Source organism: Alosa pseudoharengus, unplaced genomic scaffold, assembly GCF_046254945.1.
Source record: "Alosa pseudoharengus isolate Yale_2024_CS ecotype anadromous, Long Island Sound unplaced genomic scaffold, YU_APseudo_1.1 YU_APseudo_1.1_scf_2, whole genome shotgun sequence".
Taxonomy (NCBI): domain Eukaryota; kingdom Metazoa; phylum Chordata; class Actinopteri; order Clupeiformes; family Clupeidae; genus Alosa; species Alosa pseudoharengus.
The window spans coordinates 45,790,641-45,803,463 of record NW_027468663.1 but is presented as its reverse complement, the minus strand read 5'-3'; the positions used below and the strand labels follow the sequence as shown (position 1 = coordinate 45,803,463).

General features: G+C 42.4%; 1 protein-coding gene across 2 annotated transcripts in view; it reads left to right on the top strand.

The window, feature by feature from the left end:
- Window positions 1-10,154, top strand: part of smg7 (SMG7 nonsense mediated mRNA decay factor) — a 28,902-nt gene extending 18,748 nt beyond the window's left edge. Inside the window, exons 17-23 of one of the 2 annotated variants that reach the window (XM_076295213.1) lie at window positions 1,489-1,845; window positions 2,348-2,497; window positions 2,731-2,814; window positions 3,512-3,671; window positions 5,221-5,391; window positions 5,689-5,837; window positions 6,852-10,154. In XM_076295213.1, coding sequence (XP_076151328.1) covers window positions 1,489-1,845; window positions 2,348-2,497; window positions 2,731-2,814; window positions 3,512-3,671; window positions 5,221-5,391; window positions 5,689-5,837; window positions 6,852-6,965 — 1,185 coding nt within the window. In that variant the 3' untranslated portion in view covers window positions 6,966-10,154. The remainder of the gene's footprint in view (window positions 1-1,488; window positions 1,846-2,347; window positions 2,498-2,730; window positions 2,815-3,511; window positions 3,672-5,220; window positions 5,392-5,688; window positions 5,838-6,851) is intronic. The other variant, XM_076295214.1, reaches the window with a different exon arrangement.
- Window positions 10,155-12,823: the final 2,669 nt, after the last annotated feature.

The window sequence follows — 12,823 nt, the reverse complement described above, 5'->3', positions numbered from 1 at the left end:
ATTCAACAATGGGAAAGTGTGAGTTTTTCGGGGATAACTTAATAATAAGCTATCGATCGAAAATGGCAAAATGTGTACATCTCTAGGTCTTGTCACAGGCTTCTGCAACATAGTAGCATATTATATTATATTATATTATATTATATTAAATTAACATAACTTTAAAATCATTTATTTAAATAATAAACATTGCTTTGCACTTTCCCCATTGCTGAAATTAGGGCTCTCAGTCAATGAGCAACGTGTCTCATGCATTAACCAAAGCTATTGTGTGGCAGTTGAAAGCGTTCAACTGATGGACTAATGTTCATGCTTAGGAGGATCTTTGTCATAATCAGAATTAAATAGATTTTGCCACAAAAAAATAGCTTTTTACGCTTGATAGAATGGCAAAAATGTTACAGTATGAAGTTGATGACAGCTGGATTGAGTGAGTGCCCGTACAAACTGCCAGTTGGCTCGTAGAAAAATGACACGACTAAATGAACAATATTAAGTGTCTTTTTCAATTAATTTCAGTTGTCCATACCTTTGTTTTTTTACCGTTATCCCAAACCAGAAGTGGCCGCAATGTTGAAAATATGTTCAGAAAAATCTACCTAGAAGTTTTGAAACTTGAGTATGGAAAAAGTATGGAATTTTGAAATGGAAAATGTGTAGGAACCCTGTTTGTTTTACAGTTTTTTACTCTTTTGTTTTTCAAAATCCAGCGTGAAATTAAACACTAAACAGCAACGATAGTCTGTAGAGTATAGCCTTACGTTTGATGAAGGGATTTCCTTAATGTTAAATAATAATTTGGCCTTTGCTAAAAAGATGCACAAATTATTAGCCAATTATTTTGTTCATATTCACTCAGACTATATAGGTTAATGCCTTCACTCAGGCATTATAGGTTTCTGCATTAGGTCTACCGTTGGAACAAAATAAACCCAGAGAGTTCATTGACATGTAGGCCTATTTTATTCTTGTAGGCTATATGAGAAAAGGCCAAGAGTGTCTTAAGCACAGTTTTATTTTATTTCGGTATTGTCTTACCTCAACAAGGCTACAGCTCCATGAAAACAATCAGTTATAACTCTATAAAATCTATTAAGTCTAAAAAAAAAGAGAGTTTTTTTGACTGAAATGTAGACTATTCTTTTTTCATTTCAATACAGTATATGAAACAAACCTCAGTTTAGATAATCATATTAATTGTTTTGCCTAATTGACAACCATGACCATGGTAACTGATAATATAAAATGAATTTGCACCTTGAGCAAATGATAAAAAATCTTTCAGAATGCTTTCCATTCTTGAACTGCATCGAATTGCATCGAATCGAATCGTACTGAATCGTTTTTTATGAACATGCATCTTTTCTTGTATCGAATCGTGCCCATGTATCTAGATGCGAATCGTATCGTCTTTTACATGAGAGATTCACACCCCTAGAAGAGTTGTTAATTCTCTACCCCCCTCCTCCCTCTCTCTCTGTGCAACAGTACATGTCGGTGGCAGAGCAGACCGGGCAGATGTGGAGCCAGGCGCCGGCGCAGCCTCAGGGCCCCATGCCCAAGATGCCCATGCAGATGCCGGTCAAGCAGCCGCCGCCATCATCCTTCTTCATGCCGCCCCAGGACCCGCTCAAGCTCTTTGAGCACTCCATGTCCCCCAGCGTCCCCATGCAGCCGCCCAACGCCGTCATGGACAAGAAGCCCAAGTTCCCCGAGGTCAAGGTGCAGCAGGACTTCTACTGGGAGTCCCTGTACCGCTCAGGCATGGGCGAACGCATGACCAAGCGCCAGCCGGGGATGTTCTGCCCCGACCAGGAGAACGTCCCCAGGGGCCCGCCGTATGAGGTGAGGAGGAAAACATCGACACTGTGCATGGGGAGGCAAACCCCATGCTGTGGTTAGAACTCTGCCATCATAATTGATTGCTTTCAATATTTCTGAAAATTAAAGGCAGATGTGACTCAAAAGAATAGCAAACTGTTAAAAAAAACAGGTGCTGAGGGTTGACTTGGTGCCGTCCTTTTTTTTCCTAGCCTGAAAAGGTGCTTTGTTTCCATTTCCTTCTCTGTTTCAGCTCTTTCCCCTAATTGTCCTCAGCATGCTGTGCTCTTTCAACACATAATGTACAGAACTGCAGCATTTGTTCAGAATGTTTCAGTTTGAACTACTAGCCAGCGAAAGACTTAACAAATCAGCTTAGTCTATAAGAACATATTCGTATCCTCCAGCTGCCTGCACTTGCTGTTCCTCTCTCCCTTTTTCTTATGGGCTTTCTCTCTCTCTCTCTCTCTCTCTCTCTATCTCTCTTTCCTCTTTCCTTCGCTCTGCGCTTCATATCTTCCACTAGGACAACAAGAGCTCCCCTCTTCTTCCTCCCGACCTGCTAAAAACACTGGTGGACTTTGAGGAGGAGGAGGAGCTGGTCTTTGCTAAGCCTCCTGGCTTCTACCAGGCCGTGGCTGGCCCTCTTAGCTCTGCTCCTGGGAGAAACATGTTTGTATGTAGCTTCCTCTTTGTCACTCCTGGGCTTGTTGTGGAGGCCTTGCTGTGGGGTTTAACCTGTAATAGAAGGAGTGTTTGTAACATTATGACTTCCACTGGAGATAAATGATAGAAGGAGAGTACTGAATAAAATGGCTCAAGTGTATTTATATGGTTTAATGTCAGTGGAGTGAAGGAATTGAATGTGGTTACTGTGGTAGTGACGGATGGATGTCTTGTGTTTTCCAGTTGCCAAATCAGTCTAGGATGGAGAGTGCTGAGGTGATGGGTCAATCCTCTTCACTGCTAACTCGCGCTGGGTTTCCCATCCAGGTCAGGCTGCCACACATACTCACTCACTCACTCACTCACTCACTCATATAGACATACACTCTTAAGATGATGATACATGGAGTAACTATTTGAGCAATTCTGCTGGGCAACCACATAACCAGTTCCATTTATTCTGATTGGATGATCATGATGATTTGCCTACTGATTATTAACGTTCTCCAAAAAATAAATTATTGCACAATATCAAAGGGAACATGCCAGAACCACAACAATGAAGGACGCTGTCCAGAAACATTGCTCAAAAAGTTGCCCCATGCATCATCAGCTTTACTCTCTCACACACACACACAGCCTTGCCTCTGATCCCTACACACTTCGCACGTCTGTCAGCTCCATGCCTGTGTGAGCTGCTGACACAGGAGGCTCAGGAGGAGCCCTGCTGATCAGCAGATGCGGCCACCTCTGACTGTCCCCAGCTACATGAATGTGTGTTGAAGTGTTGTGGAGAAGTCGCACATCCACTGAGGTGTAGACAGTTGCTGTTCCTACCCCTCGGGCTGGTGAGCTAAGGTGAACACTGCCATGGCTGCACTATGTGCCAAGTCAGCACAGACAGTCTGTGTTGGAGTGGTTGGCGTATAGGCCACCAGAGTATTTCACGTGTGGGTGTTTATGGTATGCCATCCCTTTGAGTGTCAGGATGCCACTAATGATTTGTCTCTTGCTGTGTCCTCAGGAGAACTCCTATCAGAACAACAGCATTTTCAGCGAGGCCTATGGGAAGCACCCACACCCACCCACACCCAAACCTGACGTTCCCATAATGCACCAGGAGCACTCGCTCTATTCCCTGTTTGAAGGAACTCCCTGGTCCCCCTCCCTGCCTGCCAGCTCTGGTACGTCCAACCTCTTTGTCTTTATTTAATCTATACAGGGTTTAATTATGACCGCCGCTAGCGAAGCGGTCATATAGGGATTGTCAAAGTTTTTTTTTTTTTTTTCCCCCGTCATCTACTTCCTGAATTTTTGGTCAACGATACCCGGGACACAGAAACACCGGGGCACATGGAATTTGGTGGGTATGTAGCCCCACTAGACTTTTACGGAAAAATTTCGCTTGGTCCCCGGGGGCCACTACCTTCTGCTTTTCCCAAATACAATGTAGCCTACAGGTGTACCTTTCATCAGTCAAGTTGCAATGGATGGATTGTGATGAACTGCCTTACTTGTGATTGTTTAGATATTTTAAAGGTTTTATAACAATGCTACACATTTTTTGGCAAGTGCTACAAATCTATCCACCTTTGCAGCGCCAGTAGGCTACTTTCTGTGTGGCCCGCAAACACACATGCCAAACAAGCATACACAAAAGTTTCAAGAGTGGGGGTTGGAGTAGAAGATGGAGACAAATTGATTAATGTGATTTATTTTCGCAGAATGGATGTACAGGACTGAGCGGCGGTCATGTTTTGTACCGCTATTCGGTACATCTAGTTTAATAATTAAATAAAGATGCCCAGCAATGAAATTAGAGCACCATTTAGTTTGTTGTTTTATCTTTGAGAGGGCATGTCATGTCATCACTTCAATCCAGAGTCAGACCTGCCAACCTGTATGCATTTTGCGTAGCAACCACACATTTTCACATCAAAGTGAAGATTGCGCACCTATCGCTTTAGTTGGGATAATGTAATCGTTGCAGCCTCACCTGTGGCAGAAAGACACCGCAAAAAGAAAACGAAAAAAGAAAACAGAACTTGTAAGCTATTGTAAGTTAAGGGATCAACTGCACACTGACAACAGTAGATGTCCAGTAGAAGTCTCGATCTACTATATTCAGGTGAATTAAATATGTTGGCATAACATGAGGGATAGATTTATTTCTTTACAAATGAAATAGCTAATGATAATGGATTGTAAAGAGGTAATAATAGACCAGACATGATTGAATAGAGACAACATATAAGAAAATGGACAACATTATCCACATCAGTTCCTATCAACATGTTTTTCATAGGTCAGGATTATTGGGCTCTAAAACAGATTGTCAACATTGTAAAGCTACTGTAAAAGATTACATTTGCACACATTGGATCAAATCTAGATAGATATCCGAGATCAAAGATTGGTCGCTATCCTAAATGTATCTTGTGTGCATGGTTATGTCTGTTTTTGGCTGCATGTATAAAGGCCAAAGTGAGCAATTTCTTTTTTCTCGGCTCGGTGCTGCTCGAAAAATTTCTTCAAGGTTGGCAGGTCTGCAGAGTGTAGCTCAGCTGGTTGTGCGGATCGTACTAAACCATAGGCATGGGTTTGATTCCTATGGAGTACACATACTCATGGAACATTTCTAATCGTGCTGTACTTCAAATTTGATGGCTCGTATCAGTACATGTGATTTTGTTTTTGTCTAAATGGCGCATTTGCATCTGTCCCTCTCACCAGACCACTCGACGCCTGCCAGCCAGTCCCCCCACTCCTCCAACCCCAGCAGCCTGCCTTCCTCCCCACCCACACACAGCCACCCCTCGCTGCCCTTCTCCAACTTTGGGCCAATCGGCACGCCCGACAGCCGAGACCGGAGAGCCACCGACCGCTGGAAGGCAGAGAAGACTGGTACGCCGGGTTCCTGGTTTTATTCACTACACCAAATTCACTTGGCGTGGTTGGCCTTACTGTCTTACCACTCATGACCTGTCATGTCCACTCTCGTTGTGGGTTCTGTGCTACTATCTCGTGTTATGTAATCATTGTGGATATTCTGACAAAAAGGAGTTGAAGTGGGCTGACTGTGCTGATGTCTCTCTCTCTCTCTCTCTCTCTCTGTCTCTCTCTCTGTCTCTCTCTTTCTCTCTCTCTGTCTCTCTCTTTCTCTCTCTCTCTTTCTCTCTCTCTCTCTTTCTCTCTCTGCAGGCGTGAGTGGCTTCGGGCTGGACTACCTGCCCACGTCCTCGCCCTCGGCCCCTGAGACCAGCTGGCACCAGGGCGGCCCTACAAGCAGCTGGGCCACCCAAGACATGCCCATGGAGGACTCCTCCACCAACCTGCTGGACAGCCTCAAGGTAACCCCCCACACCATCATTGTGTCTCATTTCTCTTGCTCGAGGCTGGTACAGTATTAACACCTTGCTTCAGAGAAGACCGGTCATCTGTAAAGAGTACTTGGAAATGCACACCTAAGCAACAGTTCTCAAGTTATCAAGGTTACTACTGATAGATAGATCGATCGATCTATCTATCGATCAATCTATCAATCTATCTGTGCTGTTTATTTGTAGCAACCCTAAGTTTACGATATTTGGTCTTTACACATTGGTACAGTCTCAAGATTTTAAGTGAGGGGGCATAAGGCATATTATTACAGTTTTTTAGTCTTTTTTTGGGCCAAGGTACATTTTGTTAGATAATTTAGTCTCTCCATTTGTTTACAGTTTTCAGAGTCTGCATTTTTTTCCCTTTTCAAGTAGGCTAGGCAGTCACTGTTTTCCATCTTTTCATCCATAGATAGAAAGTTAGATATCGCATTGTACGTCGAGTTCTATTAAGTGGCATAGGCTACGTGAACGCGGCCGTCATATTGCTGGGGGCAAACACCTATGGGCAACACTTGCCGACAATCGGAGAGAGACCAGTAGGAACGGCTGAAGTGCCCTTGAGCAAGGCACCTAACTAAGGCTGCTCACTGCGTCGGGATTAGTGTGTGCTTCACCTCACTGTGTGTTCACTGTGTGCTGAGTGTGTTTCACTAATTCACGGATTGGGATAAATGCAGAAATATATAGAAAGCAGAAATATATAGCCTACTATTTGCAACAACTCGATAATACATGTTTTTGGACCAATTGTGAATTGGACCAAGTGAAACTGGTGTGCCGCGGGACAGTGGTTGTAAATCACTGTATCATAAGGCAGAGATCCCGTACAACAGTTGATGAACCATTCCTTGTTGTCGTTGCTCAGCTTATCCCTGTTGTGCCATATTGTTTAAGGTAAGAACAACTTCCAAGGGGCCGGGGGTAATGTGTAAAGTTGTTTTTGGTTAACACCGTGTGTGTCTGCGTATGTGTTGTCCTCAGTCCATCTGGTCGAGCTCCATGATGCAGCCCGGGCCGTCTGCGCTGGAGCAGCTGCTGATGCAGCAGAAGCAGAAGCAGCAACGAGGCCACGGCCCCATGAACCCACCTCACTGAGGGGCCGCCGGAGCCCTGCGCCCGACTCACACCTCGTACTCAACACGAAGAGGAAGAAGAGGATGATGATGATGAAGAAGAAGAAGAAGAAGATGCTGAAGAAGAAGAGATGAAAAAAAATGACACAAGCTCCAATCGGCAATTACCGGCGCTAAGTAGCGGCGTATGGAGGCTGGAGACGGCGAACGATGCGTAGCGACAGGCTCCAACACCAAACCGCTCGCCTGACCGAAATGAGGGAGGTGCAGCCCTCTCCTCTCCTCTGTCTCTCTCTCTCTCTCTCTCTCTCTCTCTATCTGTCTCTAGGTCTCTCACCCTGTGCCCATTTGGGGCAGTGAGGGCATGCAAGCACCTGACCCATCACGCTGCTCAGCACGTAGCCGCAGCAGAAACTCTGACACAGAGGAAGTGAAACACTAGACTTCCTCTTTGACTAGACCCCTCCCACCCCCCCCTTCCGCCATGCTTCCCTGGTTTGGGGATGGGGTTTGGTTCAAGGCTACCCTCCTGTCTCTCCTGGGTCTTGGGATTCTGGAAGACTCCACCCAACCCAAACTCTGCTGACTCACACTCTGTTATCGGCTTCCCCTTATGATGTGCACGATTCACTCTGTGTGACTGGCACACTGCACATGTAAGAGGAGATGTGTGTATGAGAGTGTGCTACGTGTGGGAGGGGGAGGTGTTGAAAGTGATGTTTTAAGGGAAAAGGAAAACACATACAAAAAAAGTTGAAGGTTCAGAAGAAAATGAGAAGACTTTTTGAGTTTTGAGAAGTCTGGATTTGTTTTCTTAATGCTAGTGGAGGGCAGTGTGGATCTAGGGGATGGAAGCAGTAAGAGGAATGAGTGAACGAACGAAGGGAAAGAATTGAATTCTTGGCTAACTGTTCTGTTGGAACCTTGAGTGTGTCTTGTGTTGTGACTGCACCGAACAGAGTTAGACATCAGAAGTAGATGAGGACTATGATGTCATTGTGACGTCCACTCTGCTGATGAGAGTGGAAAGGCTTTTTCAGTAAGGTGCATCCCCACTGCACTCTCGCCTGGGATGACTTCATAAGCGTACATGACATTATAGCTCATCAAAGGAAAAGATAAATAAAAAATACAACCGAATCAAAAGGAAATAGGGATTAGATCATAGCTTATAGGGTGTAGTATTATTAGCTCCAATTGAGATTGCAATTATTAACAATACTGTATTTTGTGACTTGTTCTGTAGAGTTTTAGCTTTCTGAAATATTATTGCGTAAATATGTTCAATAGTTTACTGCAAACTGGGGGAGGTCTTTATATTTAATATGACTCTCCCCCACTTCCTCCTCCGTCTCCCCTTTGTTCTTTAAGTATGTCTTTGCTCTAGCTTACCTACATAACTGACAAATTCTTTTGTTCATGTTCTTCTGCCTTTTACTAGTTTTAAGCAGCTTTATCAACTCTTGTGCCTGTTCAATGTTTCTTTTTTTTTCTTTTCCTTTTTTAAAAACAAAAACACACACACACACAAAATGATTCTATCCATCATGGTTGGCACTGCTGTAGAGTTAGGGCGAGCAAACGGGTCCAGCAACTCTGCTGCTGGTTCAGCAATATGGGGCACACAAGCCAGCGGCCACTTTTGAGGGGACAAGTGAGCACTTTGCAAACCACTAGCTGTCCTTGGATCAGTGAAAGAACGTCTCACTGTCCTGGCTCGCAGGCTGTTGTCACGAGTGAAGTCCGAGACAAAGGGGGGCGGGGGGGGGGGGGGCAGGGTGGCATCTGGTGGTGCCTCCATCTCTCTCTTCAGCGTCTTTAGTTGGATAGGAGAAGGAATAACTTGCGAGACAACATAACAATAGCCAGCACTGCGCTACACAAATCAGCACAAAAAAATGGAACAAGTCACACCACTACCAACAACAGCATCCCTCTACTGTCTGTATTCCAAGGTCCTTAGGTGGTCTGTTTTCTAGGTCATGCGGTGTCAGAATAGGTGCAGCAGATGTGAATTTGTTTTGATTCTATTGGCTGGTTTATCTATAGGGATAGATCAAGTGTTAGGATTGAGCTTTTGTAGACCAGGCAGGAACATCTCCAGGACCACGAGGTTGGCCTGTCTCTGTTTAAGGACAGCAGTTTGAAGCTAGAGGTCGCTGTTGCATAGGCTTAGAGTTCTATGAAATATATCCACAACGGTAATTTCTTTATGGTTCAGACAGTAAATGCATTTTGTACGGAAAAGGGTTCTAAGAAAGATACAGTATCTTGTATGAGGGAAAAGTGTGTTTTTATTTTCATGTAGAGAACATTTTATTAAAGACAACTTAATGACGTGTCTATTTGCCGTGTGATTGTGCTACTCTTGTTGCATTTAAAAAATGTACTTAAAAAAATAAAATTAAAAAGTTAATCATATTGAACTTTCGGGGACAGTTTAGGCCAGAGGCTTTGGTTTGACAAAATAAGCTCATGAAATCTTTGATCTGTGTTGGACTATTTGGCCTTTTTTGTATTTTTTTTTTCCCTTTTGATTTTTTTTTATCACTGTGGGGTTTTCAGTACCTGCACCAGTGCTCTTTAACTGATTTCCAAGTAGATAAAAATCTCTTGGCCAGACGCCAATCGTGATTGCAGTCTGTGTGGACGTGTGGTGTCCCTGTGCAAGCAGCCCCATGGCAACCCATCTGAAAATGATCTTGTTGCTGAACTGCCATTGTTTCTGTGTACTTCCCTGTGCAGAAAGCATTTCTCCCTCAAAATATGACTTTCTCTTCTGTGATGTACACTTCACTATTTAGTATACGAGATCGACCCAGCACCTGCGGGCAGTTCAAACATTCCATTCTGAAGTCCCAAACGGGGTGTTTCAGCTGAGTTTCAGCTTTTTTTTTTACAGCAGCATAGCACAGGTTTAAAAACCCCAGTGGTTCATGTGTCCCCATCTGAGTTTGGCTTGCCAGGAGAGAATGACCTCCTAACTTCTGCATGACAATATGGCCTTCAGAAAATACTTTGTTTCTGGTGGAGGAGACGTTGAGTTTTCTGTGAGAGGGTTTTTAAATCCCTTTAGAAGGGTTGGCTAGCGGAGAGTAGATGTCTCCTGTTGTTTTGGGCCTGTGTTCTGAATTTTTGTGTTTGTCTTTCTGTAGACATTTGGAAACGCTGGAATCAGCTATGCCTTTAATAAAGTAAACCATGTCCTCAATCTGTGAAGTTGTCATTGATTTATTTTTCCAAGCCGAAAAGCACCAAATGAAAAATTAGCTACAACAAAAATTAAGATTGGCCAATATGCGTAGTCCCAATAGCGTGGCCATTCTAAAATCTACAATTAAGATTTATGCTTTTTATTCCATCTGAACAGTGAGTTCTTGATTGTACATCTTTTATTTCAACATTTTTGAAGTTCTAGTAGTTCCAGTGTGATAAACATCGTGTAGTACTGATGATGCTGGTGAAATTTCACCTTGAAAAACTACTCTGGAGTTCTCAGTTCAACCCTCTGCTGCCTTTCATTGTATATCAGTAAACACCTTGAGTTAAGACAAACTAGTTTGTTATTAAGGATGTACCAAGAATAAATGATCTATTCAGTGAGCATTGTTGGGAAGTAACACAATACATGTAACGGGATCACATATTTAAAATACAAAATATGGGTAACTGTATTTAAATACAGTTACAAATTAAATGGGTGGTATACAGAAAACCGCTGCACTGGTCAAGGCATTTTAAAGGCCAAGGCGTTTTTAAAACTCAAATTTAAATATATTTTTAATAAAACCATATAGCCTGTGTATTTCAAGTGTCTCCTTTTTCTTTCCCTCTCTATATTATTTTTATATTGATAGCCTAAATGAGAAAACTCAGGAAATGTAAAGTTAGTTTTGTTGTAGTAGGGTGTACAGTATATGCAGCCAGCATGTTTTAGGCCAGTAGACATTTATTAGGACGGGCATTTATTAGGACGTCACTGCAATATTATAAGCATTACAGAGCAAATACAAACATGTCCAGTTGTATGTTTTCCAAGAAATACAAAACCAACAGAAATTAAGTAAAACAAAAAACACAGAAAATTTAAATGAAAACCCACCCACATAACCTAAGTTGGTCCACTCTTATGAATTACTGTGTTCACAGCATGCAACTCTTAATATATTATGTATTAAACCTTTTTTGTTATTATAAAGAGTTCTGATTGTCAATTGTTCAGCTGGATACAAAAAGAAAAATAGAAAAGTTTTCTTAAGTGACTGGATCTGAAGCTATTTGATCAGAGAGGACGGGCTGCCATGTGATGTAAAACTTCTCGGTTGGTGGAAAATATGTTAAAGAACCTACCCAACACTGTCAATGAGAACAATAAATTGGTGAATACAGGCCTAATAAAATATGAAAGATGCTTTAATGCAGACACATTAGTGTTGTGAGAGTGTACATGTGTTGCCTAAAATAACATGTACCCTCAATTGTCAGGTTTAGATAGAATGATAATGATGAATTTCCAAAACAACTTGCACGTCCTCTGCATTGTTGCACAATTTGCAGGAAAGTATGCTTCTCCCTATCTGCATGGATATAATTCCTACAGAAATATTTATATTTATAAACACATGTCAGTTAGGAGAGCTCATAAATAATCTGTTGTTGTGTTTCATAGTGACAGTAGTTCCTAGAATGTGAGTTTTAGATTGTTTTCAGTTTCTGCCCCATACCCACATCCTGTCAGGAAACCAGAGTGGTTTCAGGTTTGTCACCTCAGTCACTCACCAGGTACTGTGTGACTCTTCTCAATTCAAACTCCATTGTGTAGTTTTTGCTCAGCCGTTTGTCAGTGTGGGCTACCACAGCAAAACAAAAAAGCTAATGTCAATACAAAAAGTGCAGTTGCTCCTCATGCAAAATGAAACAGCTCATAAATTAATTGGCACAGCTCCTACACAACTGCATTCACAGTAACAATAGTAAATATGTAATTTTAGTGATTTTAAAAATATTCATTTGACCCTTAAAGGTGCCATGTGTAAGAATTGAGGTAAAAATATCCAAAAAATTAGCTACACGCATCAAAAGAATGAGAAGAAATAAGGGTGATGATGTCATTAAAAAAATGACAAGGTATAGTGCTGCGAAAAGGTAGTCCCTCCTTTTCCCCAATCCTTCCTGGAACATTTAAACTGACTATTTTTCTCTTACACACAGACACTGAAAAACCCTCACACACACCCAATTACAGGGATTGAAAATGTAGATTGTTCCCTGATTGGAAAATGTAACTGTGTCATAGTGCGGGGGTGTTTTCATCCCCATCCCCACTAATGCCAAGATGTGCAGCACGTCTATTCGTAGCTACTTTTAAAAACAATAAGGGGTAAGGTTTAAATCGCACCAAACGCAAGATAGGCTACGATAATTTTTTGAGGGGTAAAGTTTGTCAATAGCCTAAATATAGCCAAAATATACTGTCATCCAGACAATGTATTTTCAGGGTAGACCCAGAATATTTCAGAAAAACAATGCCAAAATGAATTCGGCACATATTTAAACAGTATTTGGACGTTGGACAGTAAACATTGGTCGTAGTGTTATCCAATTGCGTCTAAGTCCGGAATCATTCAGAGTAAACATTGGTCTAGTGCAGTGGTCCCCAAACTACGGCCCGCCAACTCATTTTGGGTGGCCCCCCAAAACATGTCTGTGGTATATAGCACGGCCCACACGGGAGTACAACATGTCAAACTATAACCTCCGTAATTTCCCCCATTCATTCTCTATGGCGAGTCTTAACAGTACACATGTAATACTCTTTTTGTCCACTGGTGGTTGTTTTGGCGCTGTTTCGCGTTTACCATTGAAAACGTAATGAAATGT